Source organism: Xenopus laevis, chromosome 3S (assembly GCF_017654675.1).
Source record: "Xenopus laevis strain J_2021 chromosome 3S, Xenopus_laevis_v10.1, whole genome shotgun sequence".
In the NCBI taxonomy this organism is placed as follows: domain Eukaryota; kingdom Metazoa; phylum Chordata; class Amphibia; order Anura; family Pipidae; genus Xenopus; species Xenopus laevis.
In genome coordinates this window covers 20,047,549-20,068,074 of record NC_054376.1, presented here as the reverse complement: position 1 = coordinate 20,068,074, position 20,526 = coordinate 20,047,549, and the positions used below count along the sequence as shown (strand labels likewise).

Sequence of the window (20,526 nt, the reverse complement as noted above, 5' to 3'; positions counted from 1 at the left end):
AAAAGGGACATTTTAAGGGTTTGAGGCTCAAATGCTAATTATGAGTGTCTTCTTTCAAGAGTCTATTGAACACAAAGCTTTAACTTTAGCATGCAAAGGACGGTTGGTGATTTTGGGTTCTTGGCTGGGCATCACCCAAGCAAAATCTCAGAAAGCTTTGGACGATTTTCATAAATCGTTAAGACAGTCCATGTGAGACATCACAGATTTTGGGGCTGAAGATCCCCATGAAAAGCAGTATTGGATTTGAAACGGTTTGTGCCTTTGGAGAGTAGCTTCTCTACTGGAACTAGCAGTCTGCCTGGTGTTACAAATCAAAAAAAAAGGCAGTAAGATCCTATTACAAGCCAGTGTGGAATGTGGGCAAGGAATGGATAGTTACCATGTACCTATTGTAAATATTCCGCTGCCAGAACTTGGGTTATTCTTCTCTTAAGTTGAACAATTTGCTGATAGGCGAAGGAGATAAATATAAGCTCAGACCTTTTTCTAGGCCCACTGCCCCCCATAACATTAGTAACATAAACAGTGAGCACTGGAGACAGACAGGGCAGGAGATGTTATAACTGAATTATTTGCCAACTCCTGTTCTATTTCTGGTGGTTTTGCTGTTCCATCAGTGACAAGCCAATTGGAGAGACCGCACACCCAAACAGCGTGTCCTGGTGCTCGGTGGTAGGGGAATCGGCAACCACCCAACCAAGGTACGTAGAAGAATCACCAGCACACAGGAATTCAGTTAGCAGGGAAAGCCCTTGCAATTTTATTAATGCAGTGCATCGTTTCGGGTTGACAAAGTTTTTGCTTGACAAAGGGGCGTGCCCCGAAACGTTGCACTGCATTAATAAAATTGCAAGGGCTTGCCCTGCTAACCGAATTCCTGTGTGCCGGTGATTCTTCTATGTTCCATCAGTGATGCAGCCAAAGGGTTGTGTCACCCTAAGACTTTCTATCCGCAGGTTACAGATTAATGTAGCATACAAAGAAAATAATAACAGCCTGAGGCACAGACGTTGGCACCTGCTCTTACTTCAACTACAAAGAGATTGGCCTTAAGTGTAAAAGGGGCATTATTCTAGGTTATGTTTGGGTCACACCTGCTTTTACATGAATAAGGGGATGGATTGCACATCAGCGCCGTTCGTTGTTTCTTTATACCACATTCCCAGAGGGAGGTACCTTCTGAAGCAACAACTGCACCCAAGGCCAGAACGAAGTAGGTAAAATACCCATGTTGTTGTAGGCCAGATGGGCACAAGCAGTTCATATTTGGTATTTCTTATCTTTCGATTTAGTCCCTCTCCCACTCATCTTCCGTTCCGAACATAACAACCTAGAACAGAATTATCAGATGAACGAAACAGCGCAATTTTTTTTTAAACAAAACTTTATTTATTTGTCTCAATTGTTTACAGTATAACACATGTATGAAGTGAGTGCCATAATAACTATAACATATATATATATATATATATATATATACACACACGCACATATATATCTGTATGTATATATAGATATATGTAATAGCTAATAGGTTCAAAGTGAAAAACTTAACTGAAAGTCACAGATCTGCCTCAAGATGACCGTTTCTCCCACCATCTATGACTGTGAGGGTGCCCGCATTTGATTGGATATATATATATATCCGCAGGGGTTAAGAGATATCTGACCTTCACATGTAGGTCTAATAAGCAGGTGCTTAAGAGTCACTTACTGTACCTGCCAGAGCTGCAGGCTTCCTGTCTACGCACAAGAGTGGCGCCATCTACAGGGAACTCTCATTGTTCGTACACAGGCTAAGCTTGGGTTTCAGGTTTGGCCCTACACAAGGATGACATTGAGGTGCTGGGTGCAAGGCCTGGCTAGATTCCATGGATTAAAGAGGAACGTTACATGAAGTAGTTTGGGGTAGCAGTTCAGCTGGCGTCCCTTGTGGAGCTGGGCATTGTATCTCCCACTGCTGACATTCTACACTTAAAGGACCAGTAACATCAAATTTTTTTTCTTCAAAATTCGTTAGTATAGAACCAAAAAAACACACCAAAGCAAATAAAACTTTTAAATTGCAGAGCCTTTATTAAGAGATAACTTACCAAAATGCCACTTCTGCTCCTCTTGTAAAACGGCGAAAGGGCGACCATCCATGCAGCGGTATTTGATTTCTTCTCCCTGGCTATTCTAGTGACAGTTGGGGGAAGGCCGTCAGGGAGAGCTTATTGAGGCTGCGAGATAAAGGAGTGACGCGCTGGATAGTGAGGAAAGCTGTGAGAGAGGAGAAGAGCAGAGGGAGGAAGTCGAGTGAAGCTGGCCTGAGAGAAAGCGGAGAGACTGCAGCAGATGTGGAAGCTGCCTGCAGTTCGATCTGCTCATCACATGTGCTTGGGGCGGAAACCTGGCACTGACTTTTTTACGAGCATTTACTATGAGTTATCACCGTATTAGCTCAGATCCCGGCTGTCAGCCAGTCCATGCCTTACGTCAGGGCACAGTCTCTGCAACCTGTATATCAGATCTCCAGACATGCGTGCATTACAGGCCCCAACACAAGGGGTTAATTTTAGTCAGTCTACAGCCCACCCGTTGCTCCCCTCCTGCCTTTACTCATTGAAAAGCAGCTTTCTAATGCCGGAGGTAACATGGCCTATCAGCCAGCCACCAAGTGCAACTCCCGAGTCTGTGCCCCAGAACACCCAGGTCTCGCACAATGATTGGGCCGACTTGCTAAATAATAATTAAAGTTCCATTCCATTCTGTGTAGCGAACTGGGCGCATTGATCAGCATTAGACAGCCGTATCCACCCCTTGTATGCCTGTGGTTCGGCGCTCCGAATAGGGGAAGTGCTGCAGAGCGGACCTCAGCCTCCTTCACATACTTTCACTAGAATAGCCAGGGGGAAGAAATCAAATACCGCTGCATGGATGGTCGCCATTTTGCTGTTTTAGAAGAGGAGTTTTGGTAAGTTATCTCTTAATAAAGGCTTTGCAATTTTAAAAGTTTTATTTGCTTTGGTGTTTATTTTTCGTTCTATACTAACGAATTTTGAAGAAAAAAAATTTGATGTTACTGGTCCTTTAAGAAGGCCCTCGTAATTGCCCCCTGAACAAAAGCAGGGCCTTAGGGTATGAGCCGCTACTGATCTGTGTACACCGTGCCAATCAAACCCTTCATTCATTGGCCTGCATGGAGTGTGTGCAAGTTACAATAGCATTCCATTCATATAAAAACTAAAGCAGAAGGAGAAACATGATGTAAGATTTACAGTGATAAGGGCGGTCCTCTTAGACTCTAGCAGCCCGTCTACAGACTAAGCAGTGATTGACTCCAAGTGTGTGTGTGTGTGTGTGGGGGGGTGTTTGGATAAGACAATTGTGAACTTCCAAAAGTAACCAATCCGATGGTTTGCTACAATATTGATCTTAAAAGCTGTACAAGGATTTATTGCCTTTTACGATGCTTTACTGGATGCATAAGCCACCTATTGCAATCTTTTATACCTGTTGGCTGCCTTAAATAATAACCCTCTTTCTACCCAGAATTCCTCACAAACGTGTCACATGGTATAGGTGAATCTGTGATGGTCATTTGCACCCTGACATATATAAACAGAAGAAACTGTTTTCTCAGGTCCCATCTAGTTAGCGCGGAAGGCCTCCTAAAAACTGCTCCTCTAAATGTGATGGGGAGTTCGTATTTCGTAAAGCCAATGATTGGATAAGGAAGCCAAGGCCAAGATTTTGCAATGGAGTATAATATCAAGCACCTTCACAAATTCAACACCCCAGAGACTATGATGGCGATAATTCGGTCACAGCATAAATACGGAATGTTGTGCCCATTAGATGTAGTCATGTGACACGTCAGTCTCATTGGCTACCGCTAACAATGTGACACCCAGACAAAACCTGTTCAGGTAATGTGAATACTGAGTTGTATAGGGAAAAATGTGCTGGATGAATAGAAGGCATAAGAGAGGCCATTGTACAATTCCAACAGCAGATGCCCGGAGAGTGTTATGTAATGCATTTCTGATCAACCACCAGATTTCTAACTTTAGTATCAAAGCAGAGGGTTGGCTATTTGCTTAGAGATATAAGGACAAGAAACACCACACCAAAGATGCTGGAAAAAACAGGTAAAGACAAAAAAGGGAGATTTTTGGGTAAAACTGGCACATTGAAATTAAAAATCCCTCTACAATAGGCTATGAAGAAAAAGAATATTGATGGGGGAGGAAAATGTTTAGATTAAAACAGTTTCTCTGTTTATATACTATGTAAATTAATCAATAAAAACCAGTGGCTGGCTTGCTCCGAAGAAAATGGTTAAAAAAAAAAAAAAAAGAAACCATACATCGCCCATTCTGAGGGTTGAGGCTCTGCCCCCAAGGTTCTGACTCCACCCCAGAGGATCCAGTCACATTTAAATAAATTCTTGGCCCCTCAAATCTGTCACAGAAAGAGAAACAAAAGTGCTCAGAACCAGCACCACCAGATCCAGGATAAAACAGGATGGGTGCCATGTCTGAGCTACACCACCAATAAGCTTAGAAGGGATGGGGTAGTGTGAAAGGGAAGAGGTGGTTGTGTGCCTGTCAGAGCTGCTTGCTCCAACGGTCTCTCTTGCTTGATGGGCGTGTTTGGTGACTGCTCCGCCTTTACGGGTGCAAATTAAAAGTCAGAGAATTCTTTAGCGCATTTTTCAGTGATTGAAACTCTGATTTCTTCTTCTTCATAGTCGTCAAAATTACTGGTGTCTCCAGGACCCTTACATTTAGGGATGAAGGGAGCTTCCACCTACAAAGAAAAAATATTAGGGGTATAAACACAAGTCTGCTAGAAAGTGAGACGATGGAGTTAACACAGCATTCCTCATCTCTAAACTGGCAACATACCGGTAATAGTTGGCAGCAGGAGAAAGTGTGCCGCCTTAAAAACTAACTTACATACTGGTGCCCTCGGTTTCCCTCTAGAACACTCATGAGCAGTGCCACTGGGTCACTAACTATATGGCTGGTTCAGACAGATCAGGTGATTTTACAGCTATCTTGAGGACAGAGTTTATATTTAGGAAAAACAGCATTATACATTCTGATTGGCTTATATGCGATTTAAAGACTTGCATCAAAACGTTCAATATAATGACATCCTTGCCTACCGGCTGCCTGTATCATAAGCATATGGATAAAGAGAACTCACTATGCAGAGGTTTTAAAGGAGAACTCAACCCCCCCAACTAATAAAAGCCCCTACCCAGTACCCAACATACTCCCCCCCCATCCCCATATAGGTGATAACACCTATACGTGCCCCTGATCCTTTACTCTCCTATAGGTGCAGAGTAAACGCAGCGGAGCTCATGGGCATCATCTTCTGGCACTTCGGATTTATTCAGGAAGTGCCATATTGGTGCATGCATAGTTGGAGCAGTCTTCTGGTTTGTAGCAACTGCTCATGCACCAAAAGCGATGGAAATTGCCGAAGGGAAGGAAGATGACCCAAAAAATACAAAAGAGCTGGAAGATGGCACTCATGAACTCCGCTGTTCTTACTCTGCACCTATAGGTGAGTAAAGGCTTAGGGGGCACTTATAGTTGTTATCGCCTATGCGGGCAGGGGAGCAAGGACTATTTAGGGTACTGGGGCATTTATTAGTGGGGGTTTGAGTTCTCCTTTATTAGTGGGGGTTTGAGTTCTCCTTTAACTGGGTGGAAAAATCCAATTAAATACTATCCATACTTATTGGGATCATGGTGAATGCAGGTGCTTATTTCCCTTAAAAAAAAAAAAAAAAAAGCAGCTTTGCTAAAAGCAGGAGACTGTAGCACAAGCAGAACTGGATTTGGTGTTTGCCACAAGAGGGTCAAGATTTCTGCCTAGACTGACTGCTTTTAATAAAAGTACTACTTTGGGTCCAAATGTTATAACAACATCATCTTTGGAGAAGCTTCAAAACAGGGGTTTTCGCCTTCCTCTGGATCAACTAGCAGTTAGGCAGGTTATATATAGACTTAAAAGGTTGAACTTGATTTGTGTGTGTCTTTTCACCCTAACTTACTATGTTACTATGTATCTCAGGAATCCAACCCGTGCACCAAACCCTTCTGCTGCTGCTGAACTGCAACTCCCAAAACAGCCTTGCACTGTGAACAGTTAGTTGCAGCTTGGATGTCTGTGAGAGAGGGCCACTAATATAGGAATCTGAAAAAAATGATAGCTGTATATTATAAAGGAGTTGGAACTGTAACAACTTTGGGTGCACAGGGAATTGGGCAGGTAAGAAAAATATCACTCCTCAGGGACCAGATGGCCTGTCTGTAACATGTCTCTCTTTGTCACTCAAGGGATACCTTTCACCAACTCTAGGCTTGTCTTTGCATATATCTCTGGACTGTAATTGGTTCTGGTACATTTGTTGGGAAGGGATGTAAATCTGGAGGAGAGTATCTCTTTCCACTGAACTTCCCAGCACACAATGGACTCCCCACCCGGCAGCTATAACACAATCTTGTGTCTCTATCCATCCCGTCACCTTTTTCTGGTAGACTGCAATCCAGTCCGTTGTACTGAACCATTTGTGTCCCTTGATGTCTGTGACACCGTTCTTCAAATTCCCAAAACGCTTAGTCAGATCAACTTGCAAAAGATTTCTGAGAAGATCCTTCAGGTCGGAGCTAAAGTGAGAGGGGAACCGGACCTGCAGGGAGAAAAACAAATGTAACAAAAAGGATAAAGCATAAAAAGAATCATGTGGTGGGGGGGGCATGGACAAAAACATTGGGAGTCCTGATTTGTGTGCAAACAATGGTCTAGACTGTACTGATGCAGGGTGGGGGGAATACGATTGCAAGGGAGGACAAATACGGAACGATAGGAAGGTTCAAAGTGCTAAGAATGGTATGCTACTGGAATATGAATAGGGAGGAAAGAAGGTGAACAGAGTAAGGTTAAGATATAGGAACAAGCTTGGACTCACCTTCCCCGATACTATTTTTTCATAGATCTGAATGGGCTGATCAGCGAAAAATGGAGGATACCCAGCAGCCATCTCATAAATCAGGACTCCTAGGGCCCACCAATCCACTGCCTTATTATAACCCTGAAAGACAGAACAAAGCACTCAAATAGGCTCATACAGGAGATATTTACAAGTCATCTTTTGCTCTCATGTTACTAGACTTCCCATTAAAGGCTGCAGAAATTTAACCCTTCAAGAGTTTTTTCACCTACAAACTTTTAGTATGACACACATTAATAATTTAAGACAATTTGGTTTTAATTTTTTTTGTGGTTAGCTTTTTTTTTTTTTTTAAGATAAAATTTTATTGTTTTAACACGACACAAAACAAGAATAATATACGTATTACAGTTGCGATTGATTATAATAACTGAAATTTATATTGGTACAGATACAGTGTCTTGTCTATAGCTGTTGTTCATAACAGTAGTTAATAGTACCTATGTGGAAATGAGGATATAAAGCAAAGAGATGTAGATCAAGTGTGTACCAGGGAGACTGGGTCACATTAGGCCCCCCACACTGTGTCGAATTTGTCTGGTGCCCCTCTTGTTTTATATGTCAATTTAATTAATGGAAGAGCTCCATCTATCAGTCGTCTCCAGAAGGGTATTGTAGGAGGCGTGCATAATGCCTTTTTTTTTTGCGTAGAACATAAGGGAGCATAACCGCGTTCTGGCCACGTTGGTTGGTATTAGATCATCAATCACTGCCAGTAGGCATACCACCGGGTCGACTATCTGTGGTGTGTCCAGTTCAGTGCCCAGGGTCTCCAATACCTTGGTCCAGAATAACTGCACCGGGGGACAGAACCAGATCATATGGATAAAATTGGCACCTGGAAGTTTACATCGAGGGCACTGATCATCTTGTCTTTTTTCAAATTTTTTCAGTTTAAGAGGGGTTATGTATTCTTGGTGAAGTACCTTGTATTGTATCAGTCTGTCCCTTATCGAAATTAGGAAGCTGTAGGCCGTTTCTATTTCCTCTTCCCATTGCTCTTGGATAAGATCAGGAATGTCCTGTGACCATAGGCGGTTGACTCTATCAAAGGGGATTGTGACCGTTACCATGATGTTATATTCTAGACCAGTGCTGTCCAACTTCTATGGTACCGAGGGCCAGAATTTTTCCAATCTACATGGTGGAGGGCCGATAACGGAAGCCAGTGTTAGCCACTCCCTGTTTTTAGGCCACACCCACTTTAAACCACACCCATGTTACCGCAAGACCATGTCCACATTAATAGCACACCCAAAAACCAAATGGTTGGTGCTCACAGGGATCAGGGCCGGAACTAGGGGTAGGCAGAGTAAGCGGCTGTCTAGGGTGCCATCATTGAGGGGCGCACTTTTTTAAGTGTTTATTTAATAATTTGTTTCAGTAATCATGGTCACCCAGTTGGGTGGAGTCTATCTCCTTCCCCTTCTCCTTCTTGCCGGCAAATAATAGCTCCTTCTGTGCGGTGCACCGCGATATGCATACACGCGTCAATGACGTCACTGATGTGATGACAGAGAGAAGCAGAGAGCTGGTGGCCTGCTTGGTGTGGCTCACTCTCGCTGCTCTCAGCCTTGCACAGTTGCACTGAACTGAAGACATTCTTTCTATTACTGTGAAGTTTGAAGCTTCCCGATGGCACAGCCAGGTACAGATTTGGGGCCCATATGTTTGCCGTTGCTGCTGGGCGCTGGTACAGGTAAATAAATACTGGGGGGCAATATGATATGATCAGATTTATTTTTGGCTGCTGCTGACACAGGTAAAGATTGGGGGCAATATGATGGCTGCAGGAGGGCTGTATGATGGATGGCTGCTGAGCTTGCACAGGTAGAGGGGGCAGTAATATAAATGAAAAAGCATTGTACATTTTCTTGCGCTCTTCATTTAAAAACCATCATGGTAAGGAGGGAAATGGTAATGCAGGACAGGGGGCACTGTTTGAAGCTCTTGCCTAGGGTGCCAAACTACCTTGTGCCTGCCCTGGCTCATATGTGAAAAAAGCTAAGTCATATTAAGACATACCCTTAAATCCATATATCTCCTCCTCCCCTGTGTATAATACAGTACCCCAGCATATGATTAAACACCTTAGGGGCCACTAACAATAATTTTCAAATGCTAACAAACTCCCAGAACAAATACCAAAGTATGACACACACAGGCAGCATAGGGAAGACAGAACAGAGCAGGAGACAGGAATCAGGACCAGTCTAATATGTACTACATACAGTGACACAGGGCTGGTGTCCATTAGCATTTTGAAATAAAGTGTGAACAGGAGAACAATGTGGGCAGTTTCAGAATGGGTCTCAGGTGTGAACAGTACAGGGCTTTAGGGGAGTGAACAATAGAGGTGTCACAAGTGTGTTCAATGCAGGGGGATCACAGGTGTGAACAATACAGGGGATTAGTCTTAATTTGAGGTTTAGACAATGCAGGGGCCAGTTAATCTCTGTAGTGATACCTTTTAAATTTTACATATGGTAAACAGACACAGCAGGCAGACTTTGATGTGGAGGGCCACATTAGGGGGGGTCGCCAGTTGGACAGCCCTGTTCTAGACAGTAGTTTGCCAGGGGAGGGGTGATAAGAGAGTATTCTCTATATTGGCCATGGACATTGTTGGGGTAAGTGTGTGGAACTGTGCCTGAGTTGGAAGTATCTAGAGTTGGATTTGTTGACCGGGAAACCGCTCTTGTAGTTCATGGAGTGTGGGAAACTGCTTGTTTGGAACTAGGTCAGATGGCCTTTTTAGGCCTAGGCGTGTTCAGTACCCAAAATCAGGCAGGTCATGTAAGTGAGGGAGTAGTGAGTTGCCCCAAAAGGGAAGGTTGGGCGACAGATGAGGTACCGGGTGGCCCAGAAGTTTTAGCACCATTGACCTTGCCTTGTGTGGGGTGGCGAGAGTGCTTAGTAGAGTCACCATGTCAGAAGGATGCCTGTAGGGTTGGTTCCAAGGCAGTCAATCAAATGGAGGATGGAGGATCATGTTGGGATTGTAGGGGTTGGGGGAGAAACACCATTGCAAGTAGTAGATCTGGGAGGCCAGGTTATATAAATAAAAGTGTGGAAAGGCCAGTCCCCCTTTTGTGATAGGGGCCGTAAGTCTTTCCCAGGAAATATGTGGTGTCTTCTTGGCCCAAATAAATGGAAGTATAATTTTGTTTCCTACAAAAATAACAGGGAATAGTGAATGGAGTGTTATGGAAAATGTACAAAAGTTTAGGTAAGTAGATCATTTTGATGATACTTACTCACACCCATAGCATCAGTGGGAGATTAGCCCAGTGTTTAAGGATACCGGAAAGAGAGTCAATGATTGGGTCTGGATTGTGTTGTATAAAGGAGTGTGGGTCTGTGTGTATATGGACAACCAGGTATTTGAATGAGTTGGTCCACTTTAGGCGTAGGCCTGTGGGTGGTAGTGCTGGGGGATTAGAATCAACGGTGTAGAGTTGTGATTTTTCCTAATTAATTCTCAGCCCAGAATACTTCTCAAAGTTCTGTACTGTGGTGAGAAGGGTGGAAAGAGAGTATTCTGAGTCACCTAGGTATATAAGTATATCATCTGCAAAGAGGGACACCTTTTCAGTAATGTTGACGTATTGGAGCCCTTGTATGGTTGGACAGTCACCTATCAGAATTAGCTAGGGGTTTGATTGCCATTGCAAAGAGGACAGGGGAAGGGGGCAGCCTTGTCTAGTTCCCCTTACAAGCTGGAAAGGTTCAGAGATAACATTGTTCACTCTAATTTTGGCCGTTGGATACCTGTATAGCAGTTTAACCCAATTTATAAATCTATTTCCGAGACCAAATTTGTGGAGTACTTGCCAGAGGTAGTCCCACTCCACAGAGTCAAAGGCCTTTTTTGAGCCAAGGGAGACTACTACTGCCCGAGTGTTGCTGTTACTGTGGGATGTTTGTAAAAAGACGTCGGAGGTTAAAGTCAGTTGCCCTCCCTGGCATAAAACCTGATTGGTCTGGCTGTATTAGTTTTGTGATGGGCCGCGTGAGCCACATGGCTAGTATTTTCGCGTCAAGTGTTAATGAGAGATATTGGTCAGTATGAGCTACATACGCCAGGTTTGGGGATAACTATTATGACGGCTTCTAGAAATGATGGTGGCAGGGACACACAGTCCCAAGCAGCCTGGAAAGTTTCGAGGAGGTGGGGAGAGACCAACTCATCTAGAGACTTGTACCAATCTGGGGGGAGCCCATCTAATCCTGGGGTTTTGTTGGAGGGTAAGGTTTGTATTGCTGACCTCACTTCTTCAATGGTTATGGGTGCGTCAAGCCATGCACTTGCCGCAGGAGGTAGTTTAGGTATGGAATCTAAGAATTGGGTTAGCGGTGGTATGGTGCAAGTGGTGGAGGAGCTATATAGAGATTTGTAGTATTTGGTAAATGTTCAGCTATCACTTGCGGTTCATGAACCATAGTGCCGCTCGAGGTCAGAATTCTTGGTATGGCTGTGGAGGTCAGTTGTTGTTTGGTCAACATGACAAGTTTTCTACTATTTTGTCTCAATGATCAAAGATTCGCTGTTAACTGTAAAGTAAAGCTTGTTTGGAGATGGGGGAGCCACTGTAGTATCAGTTGTAGGGGGAATGATCGGACAAGGACTGTGGTAGATAGGAGATTTGTTGCACTAGAGGGAGTACCTCAGGTGTTGACATGGCTAGGTCTATCGGGAGAATGCTTTGTGCGGTAGAGAGTGGCAAGAGTAGGCCTTAGTGTCAGGGTGCTTCCATCGCCACACGTCAGACAGACGTAGATCGTTTGCCCAGTGTGTTAGGTGTATGTGGGACCCGTAGTGGTGGAGTGCAGCCTATCATTTGACAGGTCCATAACTTGGTTCATATCCCCCATTATGCAGGTTGGTGCAGGAGGCAGGTCAGCAAGTTTCCTCCCTAGGAGTTCTAATAGGGCAATATTAAATGGGAGTGGAGCGTATCCATTCACCACCGTCAAAGGTTTATTTGCAATAAGGCAAGCCATTATTATATATCTGCCATATTGGTCTGTTAGTTTGATTAATTCAAAGGGGAGATTTTTCCTTATAAGGATAGACACACCTCTGGAGTGTGTGGAAAATGAGGCGTAGAAGGCCCATCGCACCCATGGTTTTTTGAGGGCAAGAAGTTTTTGCCCCACCAGATGGGTCTCCTGTAGGAGCAGGATGGAGGGAGGATGACTTTTCAGGTATGACCACATAAGGCTGCGTTTGTATTTAGAGTTAAGTCCACGGACATTCCAGGACATAAAGCTATAGGACGCCATTTGAATGTATGGAAGGCATTATAACTGGATGACTGCATCCTGCACCAGGTAAAGCATCAATCACATAGTAGCATTTATGTATATACAAGAAAACAGAAACAACCCATCATATAATTTACCCCTTTCCCCACCCCCAAGAAACATTTGCCCAGAACTAAACACTTTCCCACCCTGCCCAAATTGGCAGGCATTATCCCAAAACTTAAACCTTTAAGGCACTTTCAAGGAAACTGGGAACAAATAAATAGCAATGCCACATATGTCACTGGTCATAACTCAGCCTTGATATTGAGAATTAAACAAAAGTGGCCCCACGAGTTCCCCCATTGTCCAGATAGGGCCAGTGAATGTTTAAATGGACTCGGCAAGTGTAGTGGTGTCACAACTCTCCGAATATAGAGTAACATATACTTGATCAAAGGGTGCAAGGACTGGTGATGATGTGTCCGTAAGGGTGGGTGTTGTATTACGCAGTTTAAATCTATGACTGTGGCTTGGGCACCCCCATAGATGTAACCACCATCTTTCACTTGTGAAGCTGAGGCCCAACAACAATTAACAGGCTTAGAAGGATAGGGCTCCTTTCCCACAATTGGAATCAGCGTCTGGGGCTGGCCCAAGGGCTCTGGCCAGGCCTTTGGTCCAGCCGGGCATTTGCTTCTTCAGGTGAGGTGAAGAAAACAGCTTTGGGGCCATCCACTATTCTCAGTTTGGCTGGGTACAGCATTGCGTATTTTAATTGTAAGTCTCTCAATCTGCCTTTCACTACCGTGAAGGTATTGCGCTTCCTTTGTAGGGCTGAAGAGTAATCAGGGTAAATGGAGATTCTTTTCCCCTCATGTAGAAGATCTCTCTTGATTCTTGCCATGGCCAGGATCGCGTCTCGGTCTCTGTAATTTAATAGTTTTAGCAGGAAAGGTCTCGGGCTGCTCCTGAAGCTGGCGGATGCCCAGGAACCCTATGGGCCCGTTCAACTACAAAGAAGTTAGAGAGTGCATGTTATGCCATCTGTGCTTTGAGCCACTCTTCAATGAAGGCTACTGGATCAGCGCATTCCGCTTTCTCGGATAGTCCCAGTGTTCCTAGATTGTTTCTCCTCTGGCGGTTCTCATAGTCTTTCAAGAGGTCTGCCTGGTTTTGAATTTGTTGCATAAGCTGTCAAATCTGGTCAGGAACTGGATTGCAAGTGTCTTCCAGTTCAGAGACACGAGCCTCCATGTTATTTACCCTTTCTCTGACTGTTTGGAGATCTGCCCTCAGTAGGGATAGATCAAATTTTAACTTCTCAATCTGAGTTGAAAAGGCAGTGCGTGATTTTGCTACGGCTGAGAGCAGGATCTTTACCCTCGGGTCATGTTGGGTGGCCATGGGCGAGGGGGAATAAGGTCTCTCATCCACCCTTCTATTTCCCTTGGTGGGGAGGTGGCCACCTTTTCAGGCTTTTTGGCAAATTGCTCCAGAGTCTTTTGTTTGGACCCGTATTTACCTATGAGGAGGACAGGTTAATGTCAGTGTACGGGGTGTCGCTAAGAGGAGTTGGTGCTGTTTCACAGTGTGTTGTGGATGCCACAGAAGGATTAGCCTTACATAAAGAATGTAAGGCGAGTATTTACCCTGGTGGTAGGGCTCTGCATTTCAGGGTGTTGTAGTTCACTTGGTGTGTTGGACTGGCAGTGGTAGGGTTAATTTGTAGAGGGAGCAAACAGTGCTACTACACAGGAGACCCAGTGAAGAGAGCTATGACTGCTCTTTAAATTTCCCCACAGTCTCCAGCAGGACCCAAAGAAGGGCAGTTCTGTATATTGCCTCACAGGCAGAGGCTCTGGTGGTAGAGTTAGGTGCCCCAGGGATCCGTGGGAAATAGTCCAGGTGGTCGGAGGGTCACTAAGAGTCCCACCTTGCCTTCTGTGGTACAGATTAGGCAGTCTATGTGATTTTCGCCACCTGTCTGGCGCTTCTGGACAGGCCGGCCTGTGGCAGGGACCTACACGAGACTGCGGCTTCACTCGCAGTAGTAGGCCGCGGCTAGAACTTCGCAGCCAGCAGTCACCTGAGGCTGGTCCTTTTGCGGTACAGCTGGCACCAGTGTTCGGAGGTCCCCTGACTGCTGTAGAGGGGCAGATGGACTCAGATGGGGTAAGATTTGGATTTTTAATCCCAGGAGCGTGTTTAGCGGAGAGTTCCAATTCCCTGATCTGTACTGTGCCTGTAATGCTGGGTGTGAGGCTGATAAACAAAGTCTCTAATATGGCAGGTCCTAAATATACCAGGGCCAGTGACGCAATTACTTTGGTGTCCAAACAGTTCTGTGACAAAGAGCTCTTATATACTAGGAAGCTCTGAGCATGAAGCCAAGGAAACATCCTACAGGTAGGGTCATACTCACCTTGCTAAGGATTATTTCTGGCGCAAGGTATTCTGGTGTCCCACACAGGGTCCAGGTCCTCCCTTTCACTCTCTTTGCAAATCCAAAATCTGTCACCTGGAAAACATGAAGAAACATAAAGACTTATCTGGTTTCCCAAATATCTCCACGCGCCCCTATTGATTTATGTTGATTATTCAACGGAAAGTAATTGTGCTCATTATTGGCATTTGACTCCAAAGAATGTTCTTAGTCTGGTCAGTGGATATTTATAAAGCCGGGTGTAAGTGATACACTAGGTACATGCCCTGAACTGCAATAATGTAAATTATATAGTTAGAGGGTTTTCTGAATCTGCACAAGGAATCTGTAAGGAAGCTGCCCATCTGCTGCTACGAGGGGAGCATTACCTGGATATACCCCTGCTGGTCTATGAGAAGATTCTCTGGCTTCAAGTCTCTGTATATAAGATCCAGGGCGTGTAGATATTCGAAAGTTAATACAATCTGGGATGCATAGAAGCGTGCATGAGGTTCACTGTGAGAATAGAAGGAACAAAGCTTTAGTTAGAATGAAATGTACAAATACCTCACATTCTAATGAATACTGGCTGCCTGCCCATTATATTACAGTCTAATTCTTTATACATATATATATATATATATATATATATATATATATATATATATATATATATATATATATATATATATATATATATATATATATATATATATATATCTTATAATAATCATTCGGAAGGGTTTTTTTTTACAGTGAGGGCTGTGAAGTTGTGGAGTTCTCTTCCTGAATCAGTCATACAGGGTGATACATTAGATAGCTTTAAGAAGGGGTTTGATGGTGTTTATCAAGTGAGGGAATACAAGGGTATGGAAGATAGCTCATAGTACAAGTTGATGCAAGGACTGGTCCAATTGCCATTTTTTGGAGTCCGGAAGGATTTTTATCCCCTCTGAGGCAAATTGGACAGGTTTCAAATTGCGTTTTTCACCTTCCTCTGGATCAACTAGCAGTTAGGCAAATTAAAATAGAGTTAAAAGGTTGAACTTGATGGATGTATGTCTTTTTTTCAACCTAACTTACTATGTTAATACAAAATTCCAGAAATACAAGAGGGTGTACAAAAGAGGAAATACAAATACCAGAATCCGCACCATCTTAGTGAAAAACTTTGATAACATTGCACCAGCTGCCACCAGCCACGACCTTCTGAGAAGGAAAACTCAGCTCATGCTCCTTCCCAATGAGGTTCCAGAACAACAGATGCAATACAGCCAATATTACAGAGATTGATTACAGTGAGTCCAATGGCCATGTAAACAGATTGTTTGGAATAGCAGGCGCTGGTGACATAGATGCCACCAAGGGAAAGCCCTGAGACACCGACATTGATATCACAGTAGGCACACGGCAATGAGTTGCTTTAATGGGACTTGCAAGTGTCACTGAGAGAAAGGAGCCGGAGAATAGAATCCATATTCCCATATGGATTAACTATTTTCTATCCATGCAAAGCATCAGACTTCAGTCTCGTTCTGCCAATTTTCCTACAATACATGCCCATAAGAGGGTCCTTGGAAGATAAGCCTCGGCATCCTATGGCAGAAGCTCCAACATTCACCGTGGTCATCATGAACTTACAGAAATACATTTTAAAGGAGAACTAAAACCTAAAAATAACAAACAAGGGAAAGTTGTGCTCACCACTATTTTTTAAAATCATTAGGCGGGGGTGCAATGAGGGTGTGACCACAAAATACATATAGTCAAATACAATAGGTCCTCTGCACTCAACCCATTATCAATATATTTAAGACAGAGACATTTTGTGCATACTGCTACTGAAAAATGCCTTACCCTTTAAACAACACAGGGATTGTTTGTCCATATATTGCAATATATTTAAGCTGGCCAACTACGTCAAAGTCATCCCATATCTGGCCAGTCCTATGCTTAATTTTCATCTGATTCATTAAGAATTCAATTGCTTAATTATACATTTTACAAAGGGACTAAGTTTTACCTGCAACTTACTAGTAATAAATACAGTATATTGCAATATATGGACAAACAATCCCTGTGTTGTTTAAAGGGTAAGGCATTTTTCAGTAGCAGTATGCACAAAATGTCTCTGTCTTAAATATATTGATAATGGGTTGAGTGCAGAGGACCTCTTGTATTTGACTATATGTATTTTGTGGTCACACCCTCATTGCACCCCCGCCTAATGATTTTAAAAAATAGTGGTGAGCACAACTTTCCCTTGTTTGTTATAGTTATACAGGAGCAGTGACCAGCTCCATGTTGTAGCTCCCACCCTTCCCAGCTATAGTGATCCCACTGTTGTCTAATAAAAGGGCAGCCAAGTTTGGGAGTTTTACTTTGAAAGCAGCTAGTAAGTTGCAGGTAAAACTTAGTCCCTTTGTAAAATGTACAATTAAGCAATTGAATTCTTAATGAATCAGATGAAAATTAAGCATAGGACTGGCCAGATATGGGATGACTTTGAGGTAGTTGGCCAGCTTAAATATATTGCAATCCATGTGTTGTTTAAAGGGTAAGGCATTTTTCAGTAGCAGTATGCACAAAATGTCTCTGTCTTAAATATATTGATAATGGGTTGAGTGCAGAGGACCTCTTGTATTTGACTAAAACCTAAAAATAAATGTGGCTAAAAAATGGCATATTTTATATACTGAACTTATTGCACTAGCTTAAAGTTTCAGCTTCTCAATAGCACAAATGATCCAGGGGGTCACCATCTTGGAAAGTGTCTAACACTTACAGTACATGCTCAGTGGGCTCTGAGCAGCTGTTGATAAACTAAGCTTAGGGGTTGTCACAAATTATCAAGCAGAAAATGAATATTGGTCTGTAATATAAGATGATGCTACAAGGCTGATTATTAAATTCTGATACTAATTGCACTGGTTTCTGTATTATGAAAATGGTTTATTTACATGAAGCAGGGTTTTACAAATGAACTGTTTTATGCAATAATTTTACAGAGACTTACATTGTTTGAGGGGTATAGTTTAATGTTCAGCTCCAGGCGTGAGTATGTGTGTATGTAAGTGCATGTGAAAGAGAAAGAAGACTGTAAGCATCACCGAGACTGATGTGAATTATGGACAATAAAGTGCCATATAAAGGGTATGAGAATGGTGGCGTACTTCTGCAAATGGGTGTATGGGTATATTCTCAGTCTCTATAATTGTCTATGCAAATATTAAGATAAGCAGAGTGCACTGATAAACGAGACAGAAAATGTTCAACACAGGCCAGAACTTCCTCAAAATGCCAGTGGGTCTCGCCCACAGCAGCTGCGAGAGGGAACAAGTAACATCCTGGTGTGAGAACTAGCACTGACTGAAAGGAGGAGGGTAGCTGGGATGGATGTAAACCATTATGAGAACATCAAAATCTAAACCTATGAAAGTTAAAGGGGATGTTCACAGATTGTTCATCAGAAATAAATACTTTTTCCAATTACGTTTTTCTCATATTGAAGTGTAACTCCAATTTTTTACCTTTGTAAAGTAGCTCTGAGAAGGGGTAGCCGACCCTGTGAAGTGTTCTAAATCCATACATTCAGTTAATGTGTTTCTTATGTTTGGCCCTGCTGAGCGCCACAAAAACATAACTTAAGCTTTTTGAATAGTAAATATAATTTCAAGAAACTTTGCAATATACATCAATTAAAAAATATGCAAACTTTTCATGATTTTTAATGGTTTCTGACAGTTCCCTAAGCCTAGCCCCTGATCTGTCTGACTTTGCTGTAGATTCCTGCAGTGGGTCGGGTACCCGCGGGTTACCCGCAAAAAAATTGGGTACCCTGTGGAATGAGGGTAGGATTTTCAGCTGTGGGGTAAAGATGCGGGTCAGGTTGTGGTTCTCTTCTAAATTTCTTATCTTATGTTATATTGTCTATATTTAAGTCCTTTTAAATTATCATAAAACTGGTTTCTGCCCCGCCAATTTTTGATGATGTAATTTTTTTGTTTTCAGCAACACTGCTTTGTTTGATGGTGGTTAGTGGGTTGCGGATAGGGTTGCCACCTTTTCTGAAAGAAAATACAGGCCTTCCTATATATTTATCTTTTTCCATTGGGATCAGCCATCATTTTTAGCGGCAAAGTGGCAACCCTAGTTGCGGATAAGGCAGTTGCGGGTTCGGGTCGGGTAGAGGATCAAAGTGGGTAAATATGTGGGTTGCAGTTCGGGTTGTGGGTTTGGGCCTTAGAAATTAGTTCCACACAGGACTCTACTTTGTTGATCTGGCCGACTATCGTTACTTTGTATCAGCAGCCATCTGTCTTTAGCCTGCATCCTCCAAACCCACACAATTCCCTGCACACGCGATTTCAATAAGGAAAGGAACATCACAGTGCAATGCATTGTGGGATATGTAGTTCCTGCATGCTCTCTGTAAACTGTGCAGAAGTTGTTACAATTCGTAACATCAGTATTTTAGTCCCTCTTTCCCTGCCAGGACTTCAAATGATGCAAAAAGAGAAGAACTGTTAAACAACTGGATTTAAGCATAGAAAATGGCAATTATTCATAAGAAACAGATAACTGTGATGGGTATATGTGGGCCTATTTATCAAATTTTGTTTGGAAGTCGGAGTTCCTTTTAATATATCAGGTTATGAGATATTGGCTGACCTGACCTAAGTTCAGCCCATAGATGGGGGCTTCTCAGAGGGAATTCTAAAATATTAAGAACAATAAAGGCGCCCAGGGTCGGATTGGGGGGGGGGCCTGGGGCTGCAGTCTAAGGAGCCCCCTGCCACAAAGCCCCCTCCATACCCCGGCCACAGCCGCAACCTCCCCTTCAGTGCCCGCCACCCCCAGGGGGGTGTCTGGGCTGGCAGGGACCACTGGATTTTTTCCCGTTGGCCCAGTCAGACCTTGAAGGCGACCATAGTGTAAGATCTTGGTTACTAACACATCTATGAAAGACCAGACTTTAAAGGAACAGTAACATCAAATAATGAAAGTATTTTAAAGTAATAAAAATATAATGCAGTGTTGCCCTGCACTGGTAAAACTGCACAACTATTGTTTATATAAATAAGCTAAGTGTACCTATGGGTCAGGGTTGTACCTACCTGAAGCGCCCGATTCTGCGCAAATGAGAGAACATCTCCCCGCCGGCTACATACTCCATGACCATATACAGATTGGTGTTATCCTGAGGGCAAGAAGAACAGAAACAGGCAGGATAATATAAGAAACATTATAAAAGGCGAGGCAATAATTCAGAAATTTCAAACTATTCTGCCCAACTTTTCACTCCGACTTACCTTAAACGAATACTCCAGCCGCACAAGGAATGGGAAATTCACAGCCTGCAGTATCCGTTTCTCATTCAACGTGTGCTCAATCTGCTTCAACTTCACCACCTGGTGGGGCAATCGGAATTACAAACTGGAACTGGGTTCTCCCCAAACAAACCTCCACCACCAAAGGTGGTGTAAAGCTAAACAAGGGGTAGATATAGAAACATAAAATACCGACACCATACCTTCTGCTTGTCCAAGATTTTCATAGCAAAGTGACTGCCATTTTCTTTGTGCCTGACCAGCATTACGCGCCCAAACGACCCGGTGCCAAGAGTTTTCATTCGCTCAAACTGGTCCAGATTTGCTGTGTTCTGAAAACATGGAAAGGAAGGTTCAAGGGAAAATAAACTTAGAATTCTATGCCACATGCATATAGGCTATAACTACCTGTATATCTATTATCTCTCTCTCTGTCTCTCTCTCTCTATATCTATCTATCTATCTCTCTATATATATATATATCTATCTCTCCTTCTCATTTAAGG

General features: G+C 43.2%; 1 protein-coding gene across 7 annotated transcripts in view; it reads right to left on the bottom strand.

Annotated features, from left to right (window-relative positions):
• Window positions 1-3,105: 3,105 nt before the first annotated feature.
• Window positions 3,106-20,526, bottom strand: part of prkaca.S (protein kinase, cAMP-dependent, alpha catalytic subunit S homeolog) — a 51,250-nt gene continuing 33,829 nt past the window's right edge. For 6 of the 7 annotated variants that reach the window (XM_041587443.1, XM_041587444.1, XM_041587442.1 and 3 more), the window contains exons 4-11: window positions 20,224-20,352; window positions 20,003-20,101; window positions 19,808-19,890; window positions 15,080-15,206; window positions 14,691-14,786; window positions 6,977-7,099; window positions 6,533-6,697; window positions 3,106-4,797 (exon numbers count right to left, since the gene is read on the bottom strand). In XM_041587443.1, the coding sequence (XP_041443377.1) occupies window positions 4,672-4,797; window positions 6,533-6,697; window positions 6,977-7,099; window positions 14,691-14,786; window positions 15,080-15,206; window positions 19,808-19,890; window positions 20,003-20,101; window positions 20,224-20,352 (948 nt within the window). In that variant the 3' untranslated portion in view covers window positions 3,106-4,671. The remainder of the gene's footprint in view (window positions 4,798-6,532; window positions 6,698-6,976; window positions 7,100-14,690; window positions 14,787-15,079; window positions 15,207-19,807; window positions 19,891-20,002; window positions 20,102-20,223; window positions 20,353-20,526) is intronic. The other variant, NM_001099869.2, reaches the window with a different exon arrangement.